This window comes from Chelonia mydas, chromosome 25, assembly GCF_015237465.2.
Source record: "Chelonia mydas isolate rCheMyd1 chromosome 25, rCheMyd1.pri.v2, whole genome shotgun sequence".
NCBI classification, from domain to species: domain Eukaryota; kingdom Metazoa; phylum Chordata; order Testudines; family Cheloniidae; genus Chelonia; species Chelonia mydas.
The window spans coordinates 3,244,086-3,261,976 of NC_057858.1; the positions used below are offsets into that span (position 1 = coordinate 3,244,086).

General features: G+C 48.1%; 1 protein-coding gene across 9 annotated transcripts in view; it reads left to right on the top strand.

Moving 5' to 3' along the window:
* The window catches only part of PIP5K1C (phosphatidylinositol-4-phosphate 5-kinase type 1 gamma), a 78,434-nt gene extending 69,881 nt beyond the window's left edge, over positions 1–8,553 (top strand). For 6 of the 9 annotated variants that reach the window (XM_043535634.1, XM_037885534.2, XM_043535635.1 and 3 more), the window contains 2 exons: positions 2,016–2,099; positions 2,510–8,553. In XM_043535634.1, the coding sequence (XP_043391569.1) occupies positions 2,016–2,099; positions 2,510–2,512 (87 nt within the window). In that variant the 3' untranslated portion in view covers positions 2,513–8,553. The remainder of the gene's footprint in view (positions 1–2,015; positions 2,100–2,509) is intronic. The other 3 variants (XM_043535638.1, XM_037885536.2, XM_037885535.2) reach the window with 1 other exon arrangement.
* Positions 8,554–17,891: the final 9,338 nt, after the last annotated feature.

A 17,891-nucleotide genomic window follows, 5' to 3' on the forward strand; every position in this document is an offset into this window, starting at 1 on the left:
TTGACTGAATTTAGCCAAGTGCTTTATCATTAATCCTTTGTGCCAGCATGTTTGGCAACATCTGCCATTAACTTAAACATGGCCCTGTATTTACATGTCCTGCTGGGCCGAGTCCTCCTGGGAGCCATGTAGGCTGGAATGCCAAGGCTAGATTCCAGGAAGACATCACTCGGCTGGTATGAAGCTGAGGATAAAATTCAGCTACAAACATGGCCCTTTAGGACACTGGCTGATTTCCAGGTGTCTAACGCACTGACCAGTTTCTACAGCTTAGGGGCTCTAAGAGGGAAACTGCTGGGGACTCCAGCCTAGGGTGCAGTGCCTTCCCTGCCCTCAGCAGGCTGAGACCTTGGGAGTGTCACTTCACCTTTTCACTTGTTTTCCCCATTTATAAACTTGGGATAATTGTTCCCCTTCCAAGGCCTCTGTCCAAAGGGACGGTTTAATGGGTGCTGGTATTCCCAGCCCCTCCTCTGCTATGGTGGGAGGCTGGGGGCATTAAGCAGACGGGATGTAGATGGCGAGCAATGTGCAGACTGGGCCTGGCGAGATGGGGCGGGGAAGGAGTGAGAGAGTCGAGAGAGAATCGTTAACCTCTTCTCCCCCACACCCAGGATCTTGTAAACCCGCTTTGTCCCCCATTTATTAGGAAGTCCCAGCACTGAGGGGTTAACTTTAGCCCACACTCAGAATGCTTCTCCTCTGTCACCGCACAGCACAGACCCATTTCTATAGCAGCTGTCGCTAGACACCTGCCTCTGGCGCTCACGAAAGGCTTGGAAGGTGGGTGGTGGAGTTCAGGGCTCACTCAGCCAGAGCAGTAATTCTCAGCTATGGGGAGCAAAGGATCTGGAGCAGGGCGGGCTCTGCACAGTGGGAAGGGGCTCTGGGGGCTCTAGCACAGCACTTAAAGCTTCAGCTCTGGATTCTGGTGCCCCCTCCCAGTGGCTCCTTGTTGGCACAACCTGCAGTTATCCATGGAGTTCCGTGTCGTAGACCTCCCCGACCCCCAGTGCGCCAAAGCTTGTCTGGCTGGTTGTAGCTGTATGTCGTAGACTCAGTGCCAACTCTGCTTCCTTTACCTCATGCCTTCAGACACCACGGTGGGAAACCAAACTGATTGATGATGAAAGTGGCTCCCCCTTGAACTGTGTCTTGCCTTGCGTTCGACTGCAAGTCTCTCCCTGCTCATCTGGAAGCAGAAGCACATTTCTGTTGCATTAATGCGTTTCTGGGGTAGCTAAGTCCCTGGATCCTTCCCCAAAACAATCCAGTTCTGTGTTGCCTCCTTTGTCATCCCCAGTCCCTGTTCTCCATTTCCCTGCTGTCTCCAATTGATGACTAACCAGCTCCTCTTCATGGTCCAACATGATCTAACCCTGCACTTCCACCGCCTTGCTTGGCACGTCAGCACAAGGGGGTTACAAATATTGTTGGTTTTGCCATAAAAGCTCCCTTAACTTTAAAGTGACAGTAACATCCAACATAAGCAGATGCGACTGCAGCTGAAGGTGTGGGGAAAGGAATGGTCTTGTGGGTAAAATGCAGCACTGGGAGTCCAGAGATCTGGGGTCTAATTCCAGCTCTGCCACTGACCTGCTGTGGGACTTAGGCAAGTCACTTAGCTTTTTGTGCCTTGGTTCCCCATCTGTCATTGGGGCTGGTGCTGGCCTTGCAGGGGCTTTGAGGCTTAATTAATGCCTTGAAAGCTCTTTGAGGTGCTCACACGGAAGGTGCCATGGAACTGGAAAGTGTTGCCCTCTGCCCTGCAGCTGAACAGAGATTTCCATTTTAGCAGCGCAGCTAGCGGCTCTCCCAGACGTTGTTAGGGGCTAAGGTACGTATTGAGGATGAGGAAGGCTCCTTCACTGAAATCTTGTTGTAAAATCAGTTCTTCCTCCGGGTGTACAGCTGTTCTTATTGTATTTTCCTGCTCTCTCTATTTTCTCCTTTTCTCTCCCTCGCTCCCTGCTCTGCTGCTGCTCTTCTTGCACTATCCCTGCCGACTCTGGCAGCCTACAGACGAGAGGAGTTGGGTTTACTCCCCTCTCCACTATAGCACTCAAGTCCACTCTGTCTCCGATGAGGAGAGTGATACAGTAAGTGTTCAAGAAAGCTTTGATGGGCACCCAGAGGGGCAAGCTCTGAACATGGGCTGCGGTGCCAGTATATGGTTGGGGGCTCTGGGGCTTGGCTTCAGCAGGGGTGGCACTCACATGGCTGGGGTAGTCCTGCTGCATCTTAGATTGGCTCTTTGGCAGCAGGCAAGATCTGCTGTGTAGTCCGAAAGCAGGTTCACTTTGACGACACTCCTGGTGGTTCTGTTGAATTGTTTCTAGTGCAGTCAAACCTCACTGAGCCAGAGTCCTCAGATCTAAACTGTTCTGTTACCTGAGGGTACAAAGGGAGCATGGTTCTCTCGCTCTATGTAGGGGACTTAGCAAAGTGTGAAGCTAACTGAAATCAGCACAGCCGCCACCTGCTAACTCCTCCTCCTTGCCTCTTTCAGTAATCTCTGTGCAGACACTGAAGACCCAGAGAGCAGCGTTTCCCTCTGCAGGTTGATGTGTTGTTCTGATGGGATGGGGAAGAGCTTGCTGCACTGCTGGATCCTGGGCACTGCGTTTCAGGCTGGAGCGAAATGTTCTCTAAACGTGTATTTATATCTATCCGAGACATGGACAGCAAAGAAACCTCCCACCCAGAGCTCCTATGTGAAGCGGGCTGGAAAGAGTCCTGGGTAGTGACTGTTTCCAGACAGGCACCACTACAGCTACCTATCCATGTGTGATACTGTGAACCTTTTTAATTTTTAATCATGTATTTATTTTTTATCTTTGCACAGACACTGCACAAATGTGCTTTTTTTAAACATTTAGTTTACTGCACTTTTTTTGGTTGTCATATTCTATTTATGTGCTTCATCAAGAGTGTGAAACCTCACAGGAGACAGAGAGCAATCTTCACTTCGGGGGTCTGAGGAGGGCAGGTCCAGTCCTAGCTTCACTGATGAGGAGGCAGTGTGGTCTAACCCCCAGACAACAGAACTGGGAGTCAGGAGTCCAGACTCTGTGGGACCTTGGGCAAGTCACTTAGCCTGTGCCTCGGTTTCCACATGTGTGAATGTGGGTAATCCCCACCTTTGTCAAAGCACTTGGACCCTCAGATTGAAAGGTGCTATGTAAATGCAATGTATTCAAGGCCAGTAACTAGAATTGCTCTAATATTAAAGCAGTCTGAGTTAGACATGCCACTTGATCTGAATTTAGAAATCGCTAGTGACCTCTACAATCAACTGTATGGGAGAAGCAAAAAAAACCCTGGCTATAATGGCATGGCTTCTTGGCTTGGCTCTCTTCTGGGTGTTCGAGATGGTGGGGCTCTGCCTTCACCATGAACTGTGCTGCTCAGTGGTGGGCTGGAGATCTGCCCTGATCTGCTGGCAAACTGATATTCTGGCAGACTGCTGCCTCGGCCATGAGGTGTGGAAGGAGGAGAACTGTGACAGCTGCAGCTGGGCATTGCAGGCTATTGAAGTCACTTAGCAGCAGCATGTTCATGACTCTGATGCTTAAGCGAGTGAGAGTGGCTCAGAGGTTCACGTGTATTCCTCCATAGCTGAAACCAACATGCCACCCTTCCCCCATATTGAAGGAAGTCAGCGAAGCCCAGCTGGAAGCGTCTGTATTGGGCATGTGACACATGCTATTGGACGCGCAGCCAGGGGAAGCCAGCTGTGTGATGTGGCCTCTGAGGTGGATAGTGCTGCTCTCAGTGCTCTAGAGGCATCTTTGCAGGTTGCAGTCTTTAGACCAGACAAGATTTGGCTTCACTTAACCAATGAATGGCACAAAGCAGTGACCCGGTGTTGACTTCAAATTCCTCCTCGTGGCTGTAGCTGTAGGTCCTGACTTCTCTAGCGATCCCATCTCCTCTCCCATGAATTAGAAAGTCTTGAGCGCAGAGAGGGCTTGGGCTTGTCTCTGTCCTCCTTGGACTCTCGTGTAAAGTGAGGGGTAAAGATCACTTTTTAATGCTGTTATATTCTTCAAACCTCTGTTCTCAAGCTGCCCTGTGCAGTAGCCGTGAGAGGATGTCCCCAGTCTCTATAGGCTCGCGTGCCAAGCACTGAAGAGCTAGTACCACAGCCTGTCCTGGCAGCACTCGGGGGACACTTGTCATTCAGGTCCCAGAAGGCAGGCTGGGTCAGGGGAGCGTCGAAGCTTTTCCCGGGAGCCGCCAGTGTTCTGAGGGTTTTCATCTGGTGACTTTTCTCTTCTTTCTTTAAATACCCGGAGCCTGACTTTTCAATCCCGGCCTGCAGAGGCCGAAGACTTGCTCTCCCTGTGTGTGCCAGGCTTCGGAGACGCCATTCCACCACTTGATCTTCACCTTGATTGGTCTAGAATGTCCTTTCTTTGGAATCCAGGTGGGTTTAAAAGGATTAACTTCTCTCATTAACAGCTGTGAAAACACAGATGCTGCCATTACATCCATGAGTCAGGTGGCGAATCTGCTACAGAACTCTGGCAGGTTCCTAAAAGCTTTCTCTGAATCACAGCCCCTTCTCTCATTACACACAAGTATAGCCAACTTCACTCGGGGATTTGGTGGTCTGTAGTGCTCAGCCCAGGCTCACCTGGCTGTCTCCTCTCCAAAGAGAAGGCTGGGCAAAGGAGCTAGGGAGGTGAGCAGTGTGTAGACTCAGGTACTGCCGAGGGCTAAAGGCAGAAGATTTCAGAACACGCAGTTAAATGTACAGCGTGACTTTTCTGAAGCACTGAGCAGCTCCAGGTCCAAATGAAGCCAGTGGGAGCTGCACAGATGCTCAGCCCTGTGACACCCAAGCCCTTGATTTCAACATCCAGTAAACTAGGCTTTGGGAGGAGCAATGAAGATGAGCTAGGCCCATCTCTGACCAGCATTTCAGGGCTCTGAAAGGAAGCAGCTAATCAAATCTTTAGCCTTATGCCTTTAAAAGAATATGCTGAAGTTTGGCACTTCTGATTGCCCAAGAATAAAGAGCAGGATATTATTACTTTCAACCATTTGGAATATCTCTAATCTGTCCAATACACCCATTCCAATCAGTATCTCTGCGGCAAAGACAAAGCATCTTTCTGGTGATGAATTTTGCAACTGTGGCGTTTCCTTGGTCTGCTCCCGCATTAGAGGCTGAAGCCGAGAGCCCTGTTCTGTGGTGATGGAAAACTGATCTTGCTTCCTCCGTTCCAGAATTACTCCTTGCTGACAGGGTTTTCCGCTCCGTGACTTTCTAGGGCAGCTTCATCTGTGTAAATCTCTTGTTTTCAGCCCTTTGCAGCAAGCAACTATTTTAGGGTCTGTTATTGACTCTGAACTTCTTATAAAGATACAGATACCCTGGGACATGCAAAAGAACCACATTATCAAAAAACCCTTCCCAGGAGCCGCACTGCAGGGGGAGTTGGTCAGAAATAAACCATGTTGTTCACTTGCAGTCCCATCCCCCAAAGCATTGTGCTGTGTTGTCTTGTCCGTTACAAAGTGCCCCGCAGTAGGCTTAAACTCCCATTTCCATTATGGGAGAGGCAGCTGGATGAAGGAAGGGAGCTGTAGGGTATGTCTGCATTGCAATAAGACACCTGCGGTTGGCCCATGCCAGCTGGCTCAGGCTTGGGCTAAGGAGCTGTTTCACTGCAGTGTAGATGTTCCAGCTTGGGCTGCTGTCCAGGCTCTGGGACCCTCCCACCTCACAAAGTCCTAGAGCCTGGGCCTCAGCCGAAGCCTGAACCTCTACCCTGCAATTAGCCTCACATGCCCAAGTCAGCTGGCACAGGCCAGCCATGGGAGTTTAATTGCAGTGTAGATATACCCTGGGGCTCAAAACAGGCTCCTCTTCCATCAATTGGACTCTTTTTTTTTTTTTTTTTTTTCCCCTGCCTCCTGGCCTTCAGCACAGTAGCTTTGCAAGACTTAATCCTACAGTAGGTGGCATGTGAGAGCTCCCCACTTCCAGAGCTGGATGGGGCTAGGGGTCTGCTACTGTCAGTTATCTCTAGGGATGACACAGCCATTTTCTTTGGGGCCGGGGAGGAGAGGGGTTGCATCACGAGATTCTGCTGGTTGATTCTGCCCTAGATCTACGGTGAGGCTTTGCACTGGGGGGAAGGAAGGATTTGTAGAATTTCTCAGGGGCCTCTCTCGGAGACTGAGGGGTGTCTGTTTAAACAGCAGTCAATCTGCTTGCTCACTACAGCATGAGCTGTAGCTGTACTGTTTCACATTCATTCTTAGGGTGGTATGAAAGTTGCATTCTTACATTTGCTGTATCTACCAGGATTTTCATTGTTTGCTTCACTATAGCTGACAGTTTGCTTATGAGCTATCGCCTGTTTCAAGATCTAGTCTACTTATATCTTTGAAAGGAGACACCTTGTTCCTTTTCCACTGAAATGTTAGTGGAACAATCCAGTTCCAATCCAGTGAGACCCTAGGCTTCAAAGTAGCTTCATGTCATTACTGTCTCACCATCATCCCTGCATCCTGCCTCTCTCACCTGTTCAAAGTGGGTGGCCATTGCTTCTGCTAAGGCTATTTCTGAGCTCTGGTGTAGGGGATTCCGAGGGGAGTGTCTCGTGCCAGACTACAGGGTGCGGAATGCAGACGGGGGTATAATTAAGACCCCACTTCAGCAAAGAAATGCAAAATGTTGATTGCCAAGGTGCATGGTCCTGGCCTCTGGGCTGTTACTTGCCGGGTGTTCCATCACAAGCCTGAGCCTTTCTCAAGCAGCTCCTGGGCGGGAGAAGCCTCAGTTTGAATGATTCAGCAGGTGCACCATCAAAACAAACTCCGCTCCAGTGAGTTCTGTGTTCATTTGGGAACTCCCCAGAGGGAACAGGAGCAACAGCTTCTCCGGAGAAGACTCCACCTGTGCACTCAGTCACTGAAAATGAACAGACTGCAGCTCCAGAGAGACTTCTGGAACCCCCAAAAGCCCCAGGCTCTGCTAGGAGACTGGGATCCGTAGCTGTATCCTTTACTGCTGCTAGCAGTCACTGCAAGTATCCTGCTGTCACACCCCCGCCAATATCATCTGGGTGAGTGTGTCGAAATCGCACTTCGTGAAACCGCAAAAAGTTTTAATCTCAGCACTGAAGCTGGCATGACTGTGATCCTTGATGGCAGCATTAGAGATGACACAAGCTCTGTTTGTCCCTGTCATCGTCAGCCGGTTGACTCTCCTGAAACACGTTCCAGCCTTTCCTTCTAGCAGAGCCTTCCCTGAGCAGCTAAAACCAGCCTTGGTATCTTTTCTTCACACTCCCACCCAGCATCATTGCCCACGTTTTTAAATGGAAAGGCAGATGAGAGAGCTCAGACTTACTGGATCATGTCTGATTTGTTTGAAGTCTACATTAGACCAAGTATAATATAGCTGACGTTCATATTAGGTCATTTTGTATGTATGCTCCACGTAAAGAATGTATGTAAGTAGGGTTTTTTGTGAGAGGGAGGGGGGAGTTCTTCTCTGAAAAAAATGAGAATCCATGGATATTGTCATGTTTTTCTTTTTTTTTTGTTTCAGTTTAAGTCCTGAACGCTTTTTTGGACGTCTTTTCTCAGAGAAACGTAAATTGATGCTAATTGTTCTTCAGCTGTGCGATAAAGCATAATGTCGTCTTTGATGTAAACACAGAGGCAAGCAAACTATTTATAATGTCTAGTGAATTAATTGCCTTACCCGAAACCCCATGGGAATGGTTCCTAAAAATATTATTTCCCTTTTTAGTGTAAAGAATTTTGTAAATACTTTCAGCGTGAGATTGCACCCCTAGTTTGTCTTGTCTCTCTGATGGCTGCTATTGCTCAGAAAGTGGATACTGTTTGAACTATTGTACTGTATTAAAACTAAGGCATTTTGTGAGACAGTTTAGATGCAATGTTCTCCCGGAATCATGAAAGCTAAAAAGGCAATACTCTTGTTAACAGCAGAGTCCTCTCTCTCACCTGTTGGTGATGTTTCCTACAGTCATAACCTGTGCTCATTCCTGACTCTCACAGAGGGACTGCTGGTTTTGTTGAGACTTGGGTTTGTCGCTCGAGTTGATTGGTTAATTCGTTTGTAAATATGTGGACAATCCACACATTTGTGTCCTGACCCACCTGTGACGTGCCCACAGCCATTGTCACAGACATGTCGGCTAACTTCACTTAACTTGCAGTGAGTTAACTCGCATTAAACTCTGATCAAGTCAAAACCTTTTTTTGTTGTTAAATTGCATTGAGGTCAATCTTCTCTCATGTTTTACTTTGTAATTTATGAAACGTTGTATGTCCTTAACTATTTCAGCGGGTTCTGTTAGAACTTTTGAATCCGACAGTACTCTGACAATCTCTAAGCTCTTTTTTGTCGAGGGGAGAGCTGTACCTTTGAACCCAGAGCTGTGGAATTTCTGTACAAAATGTACAAGCACTGCAACTTGTATGCAACAGCCTCATTATTCTGCGTCCCCTCCTCCCCCTTCCTTTATTTTGGAAAGGATCTCTCTAATAAATAGGGTAATCATGCAGTTGCCTCAATCTCTTCATTTGAATGCATCCGATGAAGTGAGCTGTAGCTCACTAAAGCTTATGCTCAAATAAATGTGTTAGTCTCAAAGGTGCCACAAGTCCTCCTTTTCTTTTTGCAAATACAGACTAACACAGCTGCTACTCTGAAACCTGTAGCAAAGGTTTTCAACCTTTCTGGCCTCAGGACCGATTTGTGTATGTTGATGGCCTGTGACAACCCTGTAAATAGGCCTGGGGAAGGGGGTTGTGTCCTGCCCCTGGCAGGGAATGGGCCCTGGGGGTGGGGGTGGGCCCTACCCTTAAGGGTAAGGAATGCTCCGGGGGAGGTTTGCAGAGCCCTGCAGCGGTCACTCCTGAACTGTGGGGCAGGCTGGACTCAGCTCCCTGCTCTAGATGTTGCGACCTCTGGGGTTGCAGCGTCGCTCATGTTTGGCCTCACCCCTGATGGACCAGCTGGACCAAATTTGCAAGTCGCATTGCAGCCTGGAGCATGGGCTGGCGGCACCACTCTCTCAAATTTCGCCCAGCCAGCCACCTCTCACGATGGAGGGGCAGTGGGACCAAACCTGAGTGGCACTCTGATGCTGAAGGTTGCAATGCCTGGAGCAGGGAGGCAAACCTGCCCAGACCTACAGGACCAGAGCTGCTTATGTGACCCTCTGAAACACTTTGGTGACCCCACTTAGGGTCATGACCCACAGGTTGAAAAACCCTGACCTATAGGACCTCTTGCACTGGATGCTGTGTAACCATCCTGATTTGCTACATACAAACTAGCTTTGATTGTGTTTGATCAGGGTTTGTTTACAAGGGTGTTAGGTACCAAAATCTTAGTGTGACGTTCCTGTCTGGTATTATCTGGACCAGTGATCTGCTAGGTCACTCCAATCCTTGACTCAGAGCCGGCCTTACCCTGCTCTGCTGTGAGAACCCCCACTCCTGGGCTGTTCACGCATGGCCTCTGGCATGTAAGCGGCTCTCTGGATTGTGCAACTGAATGACACACTGAGGTAAGTGGGAAAGCGGGATACCGGGAGGAAACACAGGCAGGAACGTCTGTGAGGGGAGGGCTCCTGCCTCATACTGAGAATGAGGGGCGATCAGCAGGTTATCTCAAGTGCTTATATACGAATGCACAAAGCCTTGGAAACAAGCAGGGAGAACTGGAGGTCCTGGTGATGTCAAGGAATTATGACGTGATTGGAATAACAGAGACTTGGTGGGATAACTCACATGACTGGAGTACTGTCATGGATGGATATAAGCTGTTCAGGAAGGACAGGCAGGGCAGAAAAGGTGGGGGAGTAGCACTGTATGTAAGGGAGCAGTATGACTGCTCAGAGCTCCGGTACGAAACTGCAGAAAAACCTGAGTGTCTATGGATTAAGTTTAGAAGTGTGAGCAACAAGAGTGATGTAGTGGTGGGAGTCTGCTATAGACCACCGGACCAGGGGGATGAGGTGGATGAGGCTTTCTTCCGGCAATTCGCAGAAGCAACTAGGTCGCACGCCCTGGTTCTCATGGGTGACTTTAATTTTCCTGATATCTGCTGGGAGAGCAATACAGCGGTGCATAGACAATCCAGGAAGTTTTTGGAAAGCGTAGGGGACAATTTCCTGGTGCAAGTGCTAGACGAGCGAACTAGGGGGGGAGCTTTTCTTGACCTGCTGCTCACAAACAGGGAAGAATTAGTGGGGGAAGCAAAAGTGGACGGGAATCTGGGAGGCAGTGACCATGAGTTGGTTGAGTTCAGGATCCTGACACAGGGAAGAAAGGTAAGCAGCAGGATACGGACCCTGGACTTCAGGAAAGCAGACTTCAACTCCCTCAGGGAACGGATGGGTAGGATCCCCTGGGGGACTAACATGAAGGGGAAAGGAGTCCAGGAGAGCTGGCTGTATTTCAAGGAATCCCTGTTGAGGTTACAGGGACAAACCATCCCAATGAGTCGAAAGAATAGTAAATATGGCAGGCGACCAGCTTGGCTTAACGGTGAAATCCCAGCGGATCTTAAACATAAAAAAGAAGCTTACAAGAAGTGGAAGGTTGGACATTTGACCAGGGAAGAGTATAAAAATATTGCTTGGGCATGTAGGAATGAAATCAGGAGGGCCAAATAGCACCTAGAGTTGCAGCTAGCAAGAGATGTCAAGAGTAACAAGAAGGGTTTCTTCAGGTATGTTGGCAATAAGAAGAAAGCCAAGGAAAGTGTGGGCCGCTTACTGAATGAGGGAGGCAACCTAGTGACAGCGGATGTGGAAAAAGCTAATGTGCTTTTTTTGCCTCTGTCTTCACTAACAAGGACAGCTCCCAGACTGCTGCGCTGGGCATCGCAACATGGGGAGTAGATGGCCAGCCCTCTGTGGAGAAAGAGGTGGTTAGGGACTATTTAGAAAAGCTGGACGTGCACAAGTCCATGGGGCCGGACGAGTTGCATCCGAGAGTGCTAAAGGAATTGGCGAATGTGATTGCAGAGCCATTGACCATTATCTTTGAAAACTCGTGGCGAACGGGGGAAGTCCCAGATGACTGGAAAAAGGCTAATGTAGTGCCAATCTTTAAAAAAGGGAAGGAGGAGGATCCTGGGAACTACAGGCCAGTCAGCCTCAACTCAGTCCCCGGAAAAATCATGGAGCAGGTCCTCAAAGAATCAATCCTGAAGCACTTACATGAGAGGAAAGTGATCAGGAACAGTCAGCATGGATTCACCAAGGGAAGGTCATGCCTGACTAATCTAATCACCTTCTATGATGAGATTACTGGTTCTGTGGATGAAGGGAAAGCAGTGGATGTACTGTTTCTTGACTTTAGCAAAGCTTTTGACACGGTCTCCCACAGTATTCTTGTCAGCAAGTTAAAGAAGTATGGGCTGGAAGAATGCACTAGAAGGTGGGTAGAAAGTTGGCTAGATTGTCGGGCTCAACGGGTAGTGATCAACGGCTCCATGTCTAGTTGGCAGCCGGTGTCAAGTGGAGTGCCCCAGGGGGCAGTCCTGGGGCCGGTTTTGTTCAATATCTTCATAAATGATCTGGAGGATGGTGTGGATTGCACTCTCAGCAAATTTGCGGATGATACTAAACTGGGAGGAGTGGTAGATACGCTGGAGGGCAGGGATAGGATACAGAGGGACCTAGACAAATTGGAGGATTGGGCCAATAGAAACCTGATGAGGTTCAATAAGGATAAGTGCAGGGTCCTGCACTTAGGATGGAAGAACCCAATGCACAGCTACAGACTAGGGACCAAATGGCTAGGCAGCAGTTCTGCAGAAAAGGACCTAGGGGTTACAGTGGACGAGAAGCTGGATATGAGTCAGCAGTGTGGCATTTTGGGATGTATAAGTAGGGGCACAGCGAGCAGATCGAGGGACGTGATCGTTCCCCTCTATTCGACATTGGTGAGGCCTCATCTGGAGTACTGTGTCCAGTTTTGGGCCCCACACTACAAGAAGGATGTGGATAAATTGGAGAGAGTCCAGCGAAGGGCAACAAAAATGATTAGGGGTCTGGAACACATGACTTATGAGGAGAGGCTGAGGGAACTGGGATTGTTTAGTCTGCAGAAGAGGAGGAGGGGGGATTTGATAGCTGCTTTCAACTACCTGAGAAGTGGTTCCAGAGAGGATGGTTCTAGACTATTCTCAGTGGTAGAAGAGGATAGGACAAAGAGTAATGGTCTCAATTTGCAGTGGGGGAGGTTTAGGTTAGATATTAGGAAAAACTTTTTCACTAGGAGGGTGGTGAAACACTGGAATGCGTTACCTAGGGAGGTGGTAGAATCTCCTTCCTTGGAAGTTTTTAAGGTCAGGCTTGACAAAGCCCTGGCTGGGATGATTTGATTGGGGATTGGTCCTGCTTTGAGCAGGGGGTTGGACTAGATGACCTCCTGAGGTCCCTTCCAACCCTGATATTCTATGACACTAGCCAATATCTCCAGTCCCAGACACAACCCTAGGACCTCCATCTTGCAGTGTCCAGTTATGCCTGCTGGACGCTGCAAGCTTATATGAGTTCATCAATTTAACAAAGAAATTGGTATGTACCAGGCTTGTTATCCCAAGAGGAGTCTCTGTCATACTTCCAACCAAAGGGACTGCTTCAGGTAAAATAAACAGATTTATTAACTATAAAGAGAGATTTTAAGTGATTATAAGTCAAAGCAGAAGAAGTCAGATTTGGTCAAATGAAATAAAAGCAAAACACATTCTAAGCTGCCTTAACACTTTCAGTGTCCTTCTAAACTTAGATGCTTCTCAACACAGGCTGGCTGGTTACTTTTCAGTCAGGATCTCTCCTTTGATCAGTGCTTCAGTCACTTGGTGTGGTGTCCGTAGATGTAGGTGGAAGAGAGAGAGAGAGCATGGCAAATGTCTCTCCCTTTTATCATGTTCTTGGCTTTGTGCCCTCCTTCTCCCCCCCCCTCCCCCTTCAGAGTCAGGTGAGCATTACCCCATCACAGTTCCAAACTGACCAAAGGAAGGGGGGTGACTCCCTCGAGAGTCTAAGAGATTCTTTTGTTGCTGCCTAGGCCATTGTCCTTTGTTCCTGTGAGGCTGGGCTGGGTTTGTCCCATCCACACCCTGATGAGATGTGAACTGCCCCTCTGCTGCTGGAGAGTTTTTGTCTGGGCTTGCTTTAAGCCATGAGGACACATTTTCAGCCTCATAACTATACACATTACTATAACCTTACTGTAACAATTACTATAACAACCATGCTCAGGCATCATGAGTCTTCCAAGGACACCCAACATGACAAACTTTGCATTAGATATCACACAATCATTTTACAAGGATGAGTATGGGGGTGCTGGGTGTTCCACTGAGGTACAGAGCGTCACACTTAAGGCCTGGCTACATCATGCAGCTTTTAGTGACAAGGCTGTGTCGACACAGCCTTGTCGCTAAAAGTCAATGTGTGTAAAAGCTCTTTGTTGGCACTTTTGCTGACAAAATATGCCCAGCCCCAGGAGAGGCATTAGCTTTGGTGGCAGGAGAGTGCTGCTACTGACAAAGCCGAATTCACACTGCCCTTTGAATCGGCAACACTTGTCTTTTGTGGAGGGGCTTTTTTAAGTACCCGTGAAAGACAACAGTTTTGTCAACAACTTTTCAGGGTAGACATACCCCTAGTCCCTCTTCACTCACGTGATATGGCTGTGCGTGTATCGCTTTGTGCTGTGATCCTGTTCTCTTGCAAGCTAAGAAGAATTAATCTAACCTAGGTCTTGCATGGGAGAGCTCCTAGGAGCAGTTCAGATGTGCTGCAAGAAATGATTAATTGGTTTGTGGTACACATGGGGGAAGAGAGAGTGTTGAAGTAATACCCCCAGAGGGGTGGAATGGGACACTGCTACAGAAGGATCTCACTTTTCATATGAAATGTATAACTGAGATCCCAGGCCCCTGACACTTGTTTCCTAAAACAGAAGTGTTAACGCTGGCATCCTGGCCAACTAAGAACTAGATCGGGGGTAGGCAAACTACGGCCAGCAGGCTGGATCCAGCCGTTTTAAGCTGGCCCTTGAGCTCCCACTAGGGAGTGGGGTCTGGGACTTGCCCTGCTCTGGTACTCCAGCGGGGGCGCAGAGTCGGGGGCTGCTCCACAGGCGGCTCCCAGAAGCAGTGGCATGGCCCCTCTCTGGCTCCTACACATAGGAGCAGCCAGGGGGCTCTGCTCTGCACGCTGCCCCTGCCCCAAGCACCACCCCTGCAGCTCCCATTGGCCAGGAACCGCAGCCAATGAGAGCTGCAGGGGCAGTGCCTACGGCCAGGGCAGCATGCAGAGCTGCCTGGCTGTGCCTCCGCGTAGGAGCCGGAGAAGGGACATACCGCTGCTTCTGGGAGCCACTTGAGGTAAGCACCTCCTAGAGCCTGCACCCCTGAGCCTCTCCCCATGCCCCTGTCCCAGCCCTGATCCCCCTCCTGCCCTCTGAATCACTCGATCCCAGCCCAGAGCATCCTCTTACACCCCAAACTCCTCATCTCCCACCCCAGAGCCTGCACCCCTAGCTGGAGCCCTCACCTCCCCCCACCCCCCTGGCCACACCCCCCTCCCGCACTCTGAACTCCTCAGTTCTGGTACCACCCTGGAGCCTGCACCCCTAACCAGAACCCTCACCCCCTCCCACATCCAACCCCAATTTTCTGAGCATTCATGGCCCGCCATACAATTTGTATTTCCAGATGTGGCCCTCGGGCCAAAAAGTTTGCCCACCCCTGAACTAGATGGTGAGTTATGACTTCTTTAGTGTGTGCAAGAAATCAAATGAATGCCACAGTTACGTGGTGAAAAGCCACTTCCCTTTTGTTAAATAAAAATGTCTTTTAAAGAGTGAGAAGTTAATATATGCAACAGGTTAATACAGGAAGTGGTCACTATGTAGCCATGCCATGGGTTCTTTGTTTTGTTCAGGGATCTGGAGATGGGAAAGGAGAAACCACCTCCCAGAGCTCACCATTTAACATTGTAGTAGTACCTGAAGGCCACAAGCCATTGTACTAGGTGATGTACAAACAAATGAACGGCCCTGTCCCAAAGAGCTGACCCACGAAACAATCAAATATAACAAATGGATGAGACAAGAAGCAGGCTTGGGTGGGATGGGGTAAAAGGGGATGTGCAGAATTGTTAAGCTGGGCAGTAGTAGTGATCTCTCCCTTGCTTAGCTATTCTCATTCCCAAATATATTACCTAAGAGGGACTTTGAGGACAAGTTGGGGGCTTTCTGCATGCTGACTGGGAGCTTTGCTCACTTGTAAGGGGCAGCATGAGAGAGAGCATGAAAGAGATTGGAGGGCAGCAACACTGGAAAAGTAGGCATAAACCTTACACTAAAATGACACCATAATAGAGGCTCAACTTAAATGTACACCCCAAATGCAAAAGCACAGTGAGAGAACAAAACAAGAGCCACAGTGGCTAAACAACAAAGTAAAAGAAACAGTGAGAGGCAAAAAGGCAACCTTTAAAAAGTGGAAGTTAAATCCTAATGAGGAAAATAGAAAGGAGCATAAACTCTGGCAAATGAAGTGTAAAAATGTAATTAGGAAGGCCAAAAAAGAATTTGAAGTACAGCTAGCCAAAGACTCCAAAAGTAAAAGCAAAAAAATATTTTAAGTACATCAGAAGCAGGAAGCTGCTAAATAATCAGTGGGTCCACTGGACGGATGGAGATGCTAAAGGAGCACTCAAGGATGATGAGGCCATTGCAGAGAAACTAAATGAATTCTTTGCATTGGTCTTCATGATTGATGTGAGGGAGATTCCCAAACCTCAGCCATTCTTTTTAGGTGACAAATCTGAGGAACTGTCCCAGATTGAGATGTCATTAGAGGAGGTTTTGGAACAAACTGATAAACTAAACAGTAATACGTCACCAGGATCAGATGGTATTCACCCAAGAGTTCTGAAGGAACTCAAATGTGAAATTGCAGGACTACTAACTGTTGACTGTAATTTATCATTTAAATCAGCTTCTGTACCAAATGACTGGAGGATAGCGAATATGATGCAATTTTTTAAAAAGTGCTCCAGAGGAGACCATGGCAATTACAGGCAGCTAAGCCTGACTTCAGTACCCGGCAAACTGGTTGAAACTATAGTAAAGAACAAAATTGTCACACATAGATGAACATAATTTATTGTGTATTCGTCAACATGGTTTTTGTAAAGGGAAATCATGCCTCACCAATCTACACAGTTCTTTGAGGGGCTCAACAAGCATGTGGACAAGGGGGATCCACTGGATATCGTATATTTAGATTTTCAGAAAGCCTTTGACAAGGTCCCTCACCAAAGGCTCTTAAGCAAAGAAAGCAGTCATGGGATAAGAGGGAAGGTTCTTTCATGGATCCGTAACTGGCTAAAAGATAGGAAACAAAGGGGAGGAATAAATGGTCAGTTTTCAGAATGGAGAGAGGTAAATAGTGTTGTCTCCCAGGCGTCTGTACTGGGCCCAGTCCTATTTAATATATTCATAAATTATCTGGAAAAAGGGGTAAACAGTGAGGTCGCAAAATTTGCAGATGATACAAAACTATTCAAGGTAGATAAGTCCCAGGCAGACTGCGAAGAGCTACAAAAGGATCTCTCAAAACTGTGTGACTGGGCAAGAAAATGGCAGATGAAATTCCATGTTGATAAATGCAAAGTAATACACATTGGAAAACATAATCCCAAGTATACATATAAAACGATGGGGTCTAAATTAGTTGTTACAACTCAAGAAGAAGATCTTGGAGTCATTGTGGAGAGTTCTCTGAAAACATCCACTCAATGTGCAGCGGCAGTCAAAAAAGCAAACAGAACGTTGGGAATCGTTAAGAAAGGGATCGATAAGACAGAAAATATCGTATTGCCTCTATAGAAACCCATGGTTACACCCACATCTTGAATACTGTGTGCGGATGTGGTCGCCCCGTCTCAAAAAAGATACATTGGAATTGGAAAAGGTTCAGAAAAGGGCAACAAAAATGATTAGGGGTATGGCCATTGCCCATTATCTTTGAAAACTCAAGACGATCGGGGGAGGTTCCCAACTGGAAAAAGGCTAATGTAGTGCCCATCTGTAAAAAAGGGAAGAAGGAGGATTCGGGGAACTAGGCCAGTCAGCTTCACCTCAGTCCCTGGAAAAATCATGGAGCAGGTCCTCAAGGAATCAATTCTGAAGCACTTAGAGGAGAGGAAAATGATCAGGAACAGTCAGCATGGATTCACCAAGGGCGAGTCATGCCTGACTAATCTAATTGCCTTCTGTAACAAGATAACTGGCTCTGTGGATGAGGGGAAAGCAGTGGACTTGTTATTCCTTGACTTTAGCAAAGCTTTTGATATGGTCTCCCACAATATTATTGCCAGCAGCTTAAAGAAGTATGGGCTGGATGAATGGACGATAAGGTGGATAGAAAGCTGGCTAGATTGTCGAGCTCAACGGGTAGTGATCAATGGCTCCATGTCTAGTTGGCAGCCGGGATCAAGTGGAGTGCCCCAAGGGTCAGTCCTGGGACTGGTTTTGTTCAATATCTTCATAAATGATCTGGAGGATGGTGTGGATTGCATCCTCAGCAAGTTTGCAGATGACACTAAACTGGGAGGAGAGGTAGATACGCTGGAGGGTAGGGATAGGATACAGAGGGCCCTAGACAAATTAGAGGATTGGGCCAAAAGAAATCTGATGAGGTTCAACAAGGACAAGTGCAGAGTCCTGCACTTAGGACGGAAGAATCCCATGCACCGCTACAGACTAGGGACCGAGTGGCTAGGCAGCAGTTCTGCAGAAAAGGACCTAGGGGTTCTTCTTCGAGTGCTTGCTCATATCGATTCCAATTAGGTGTG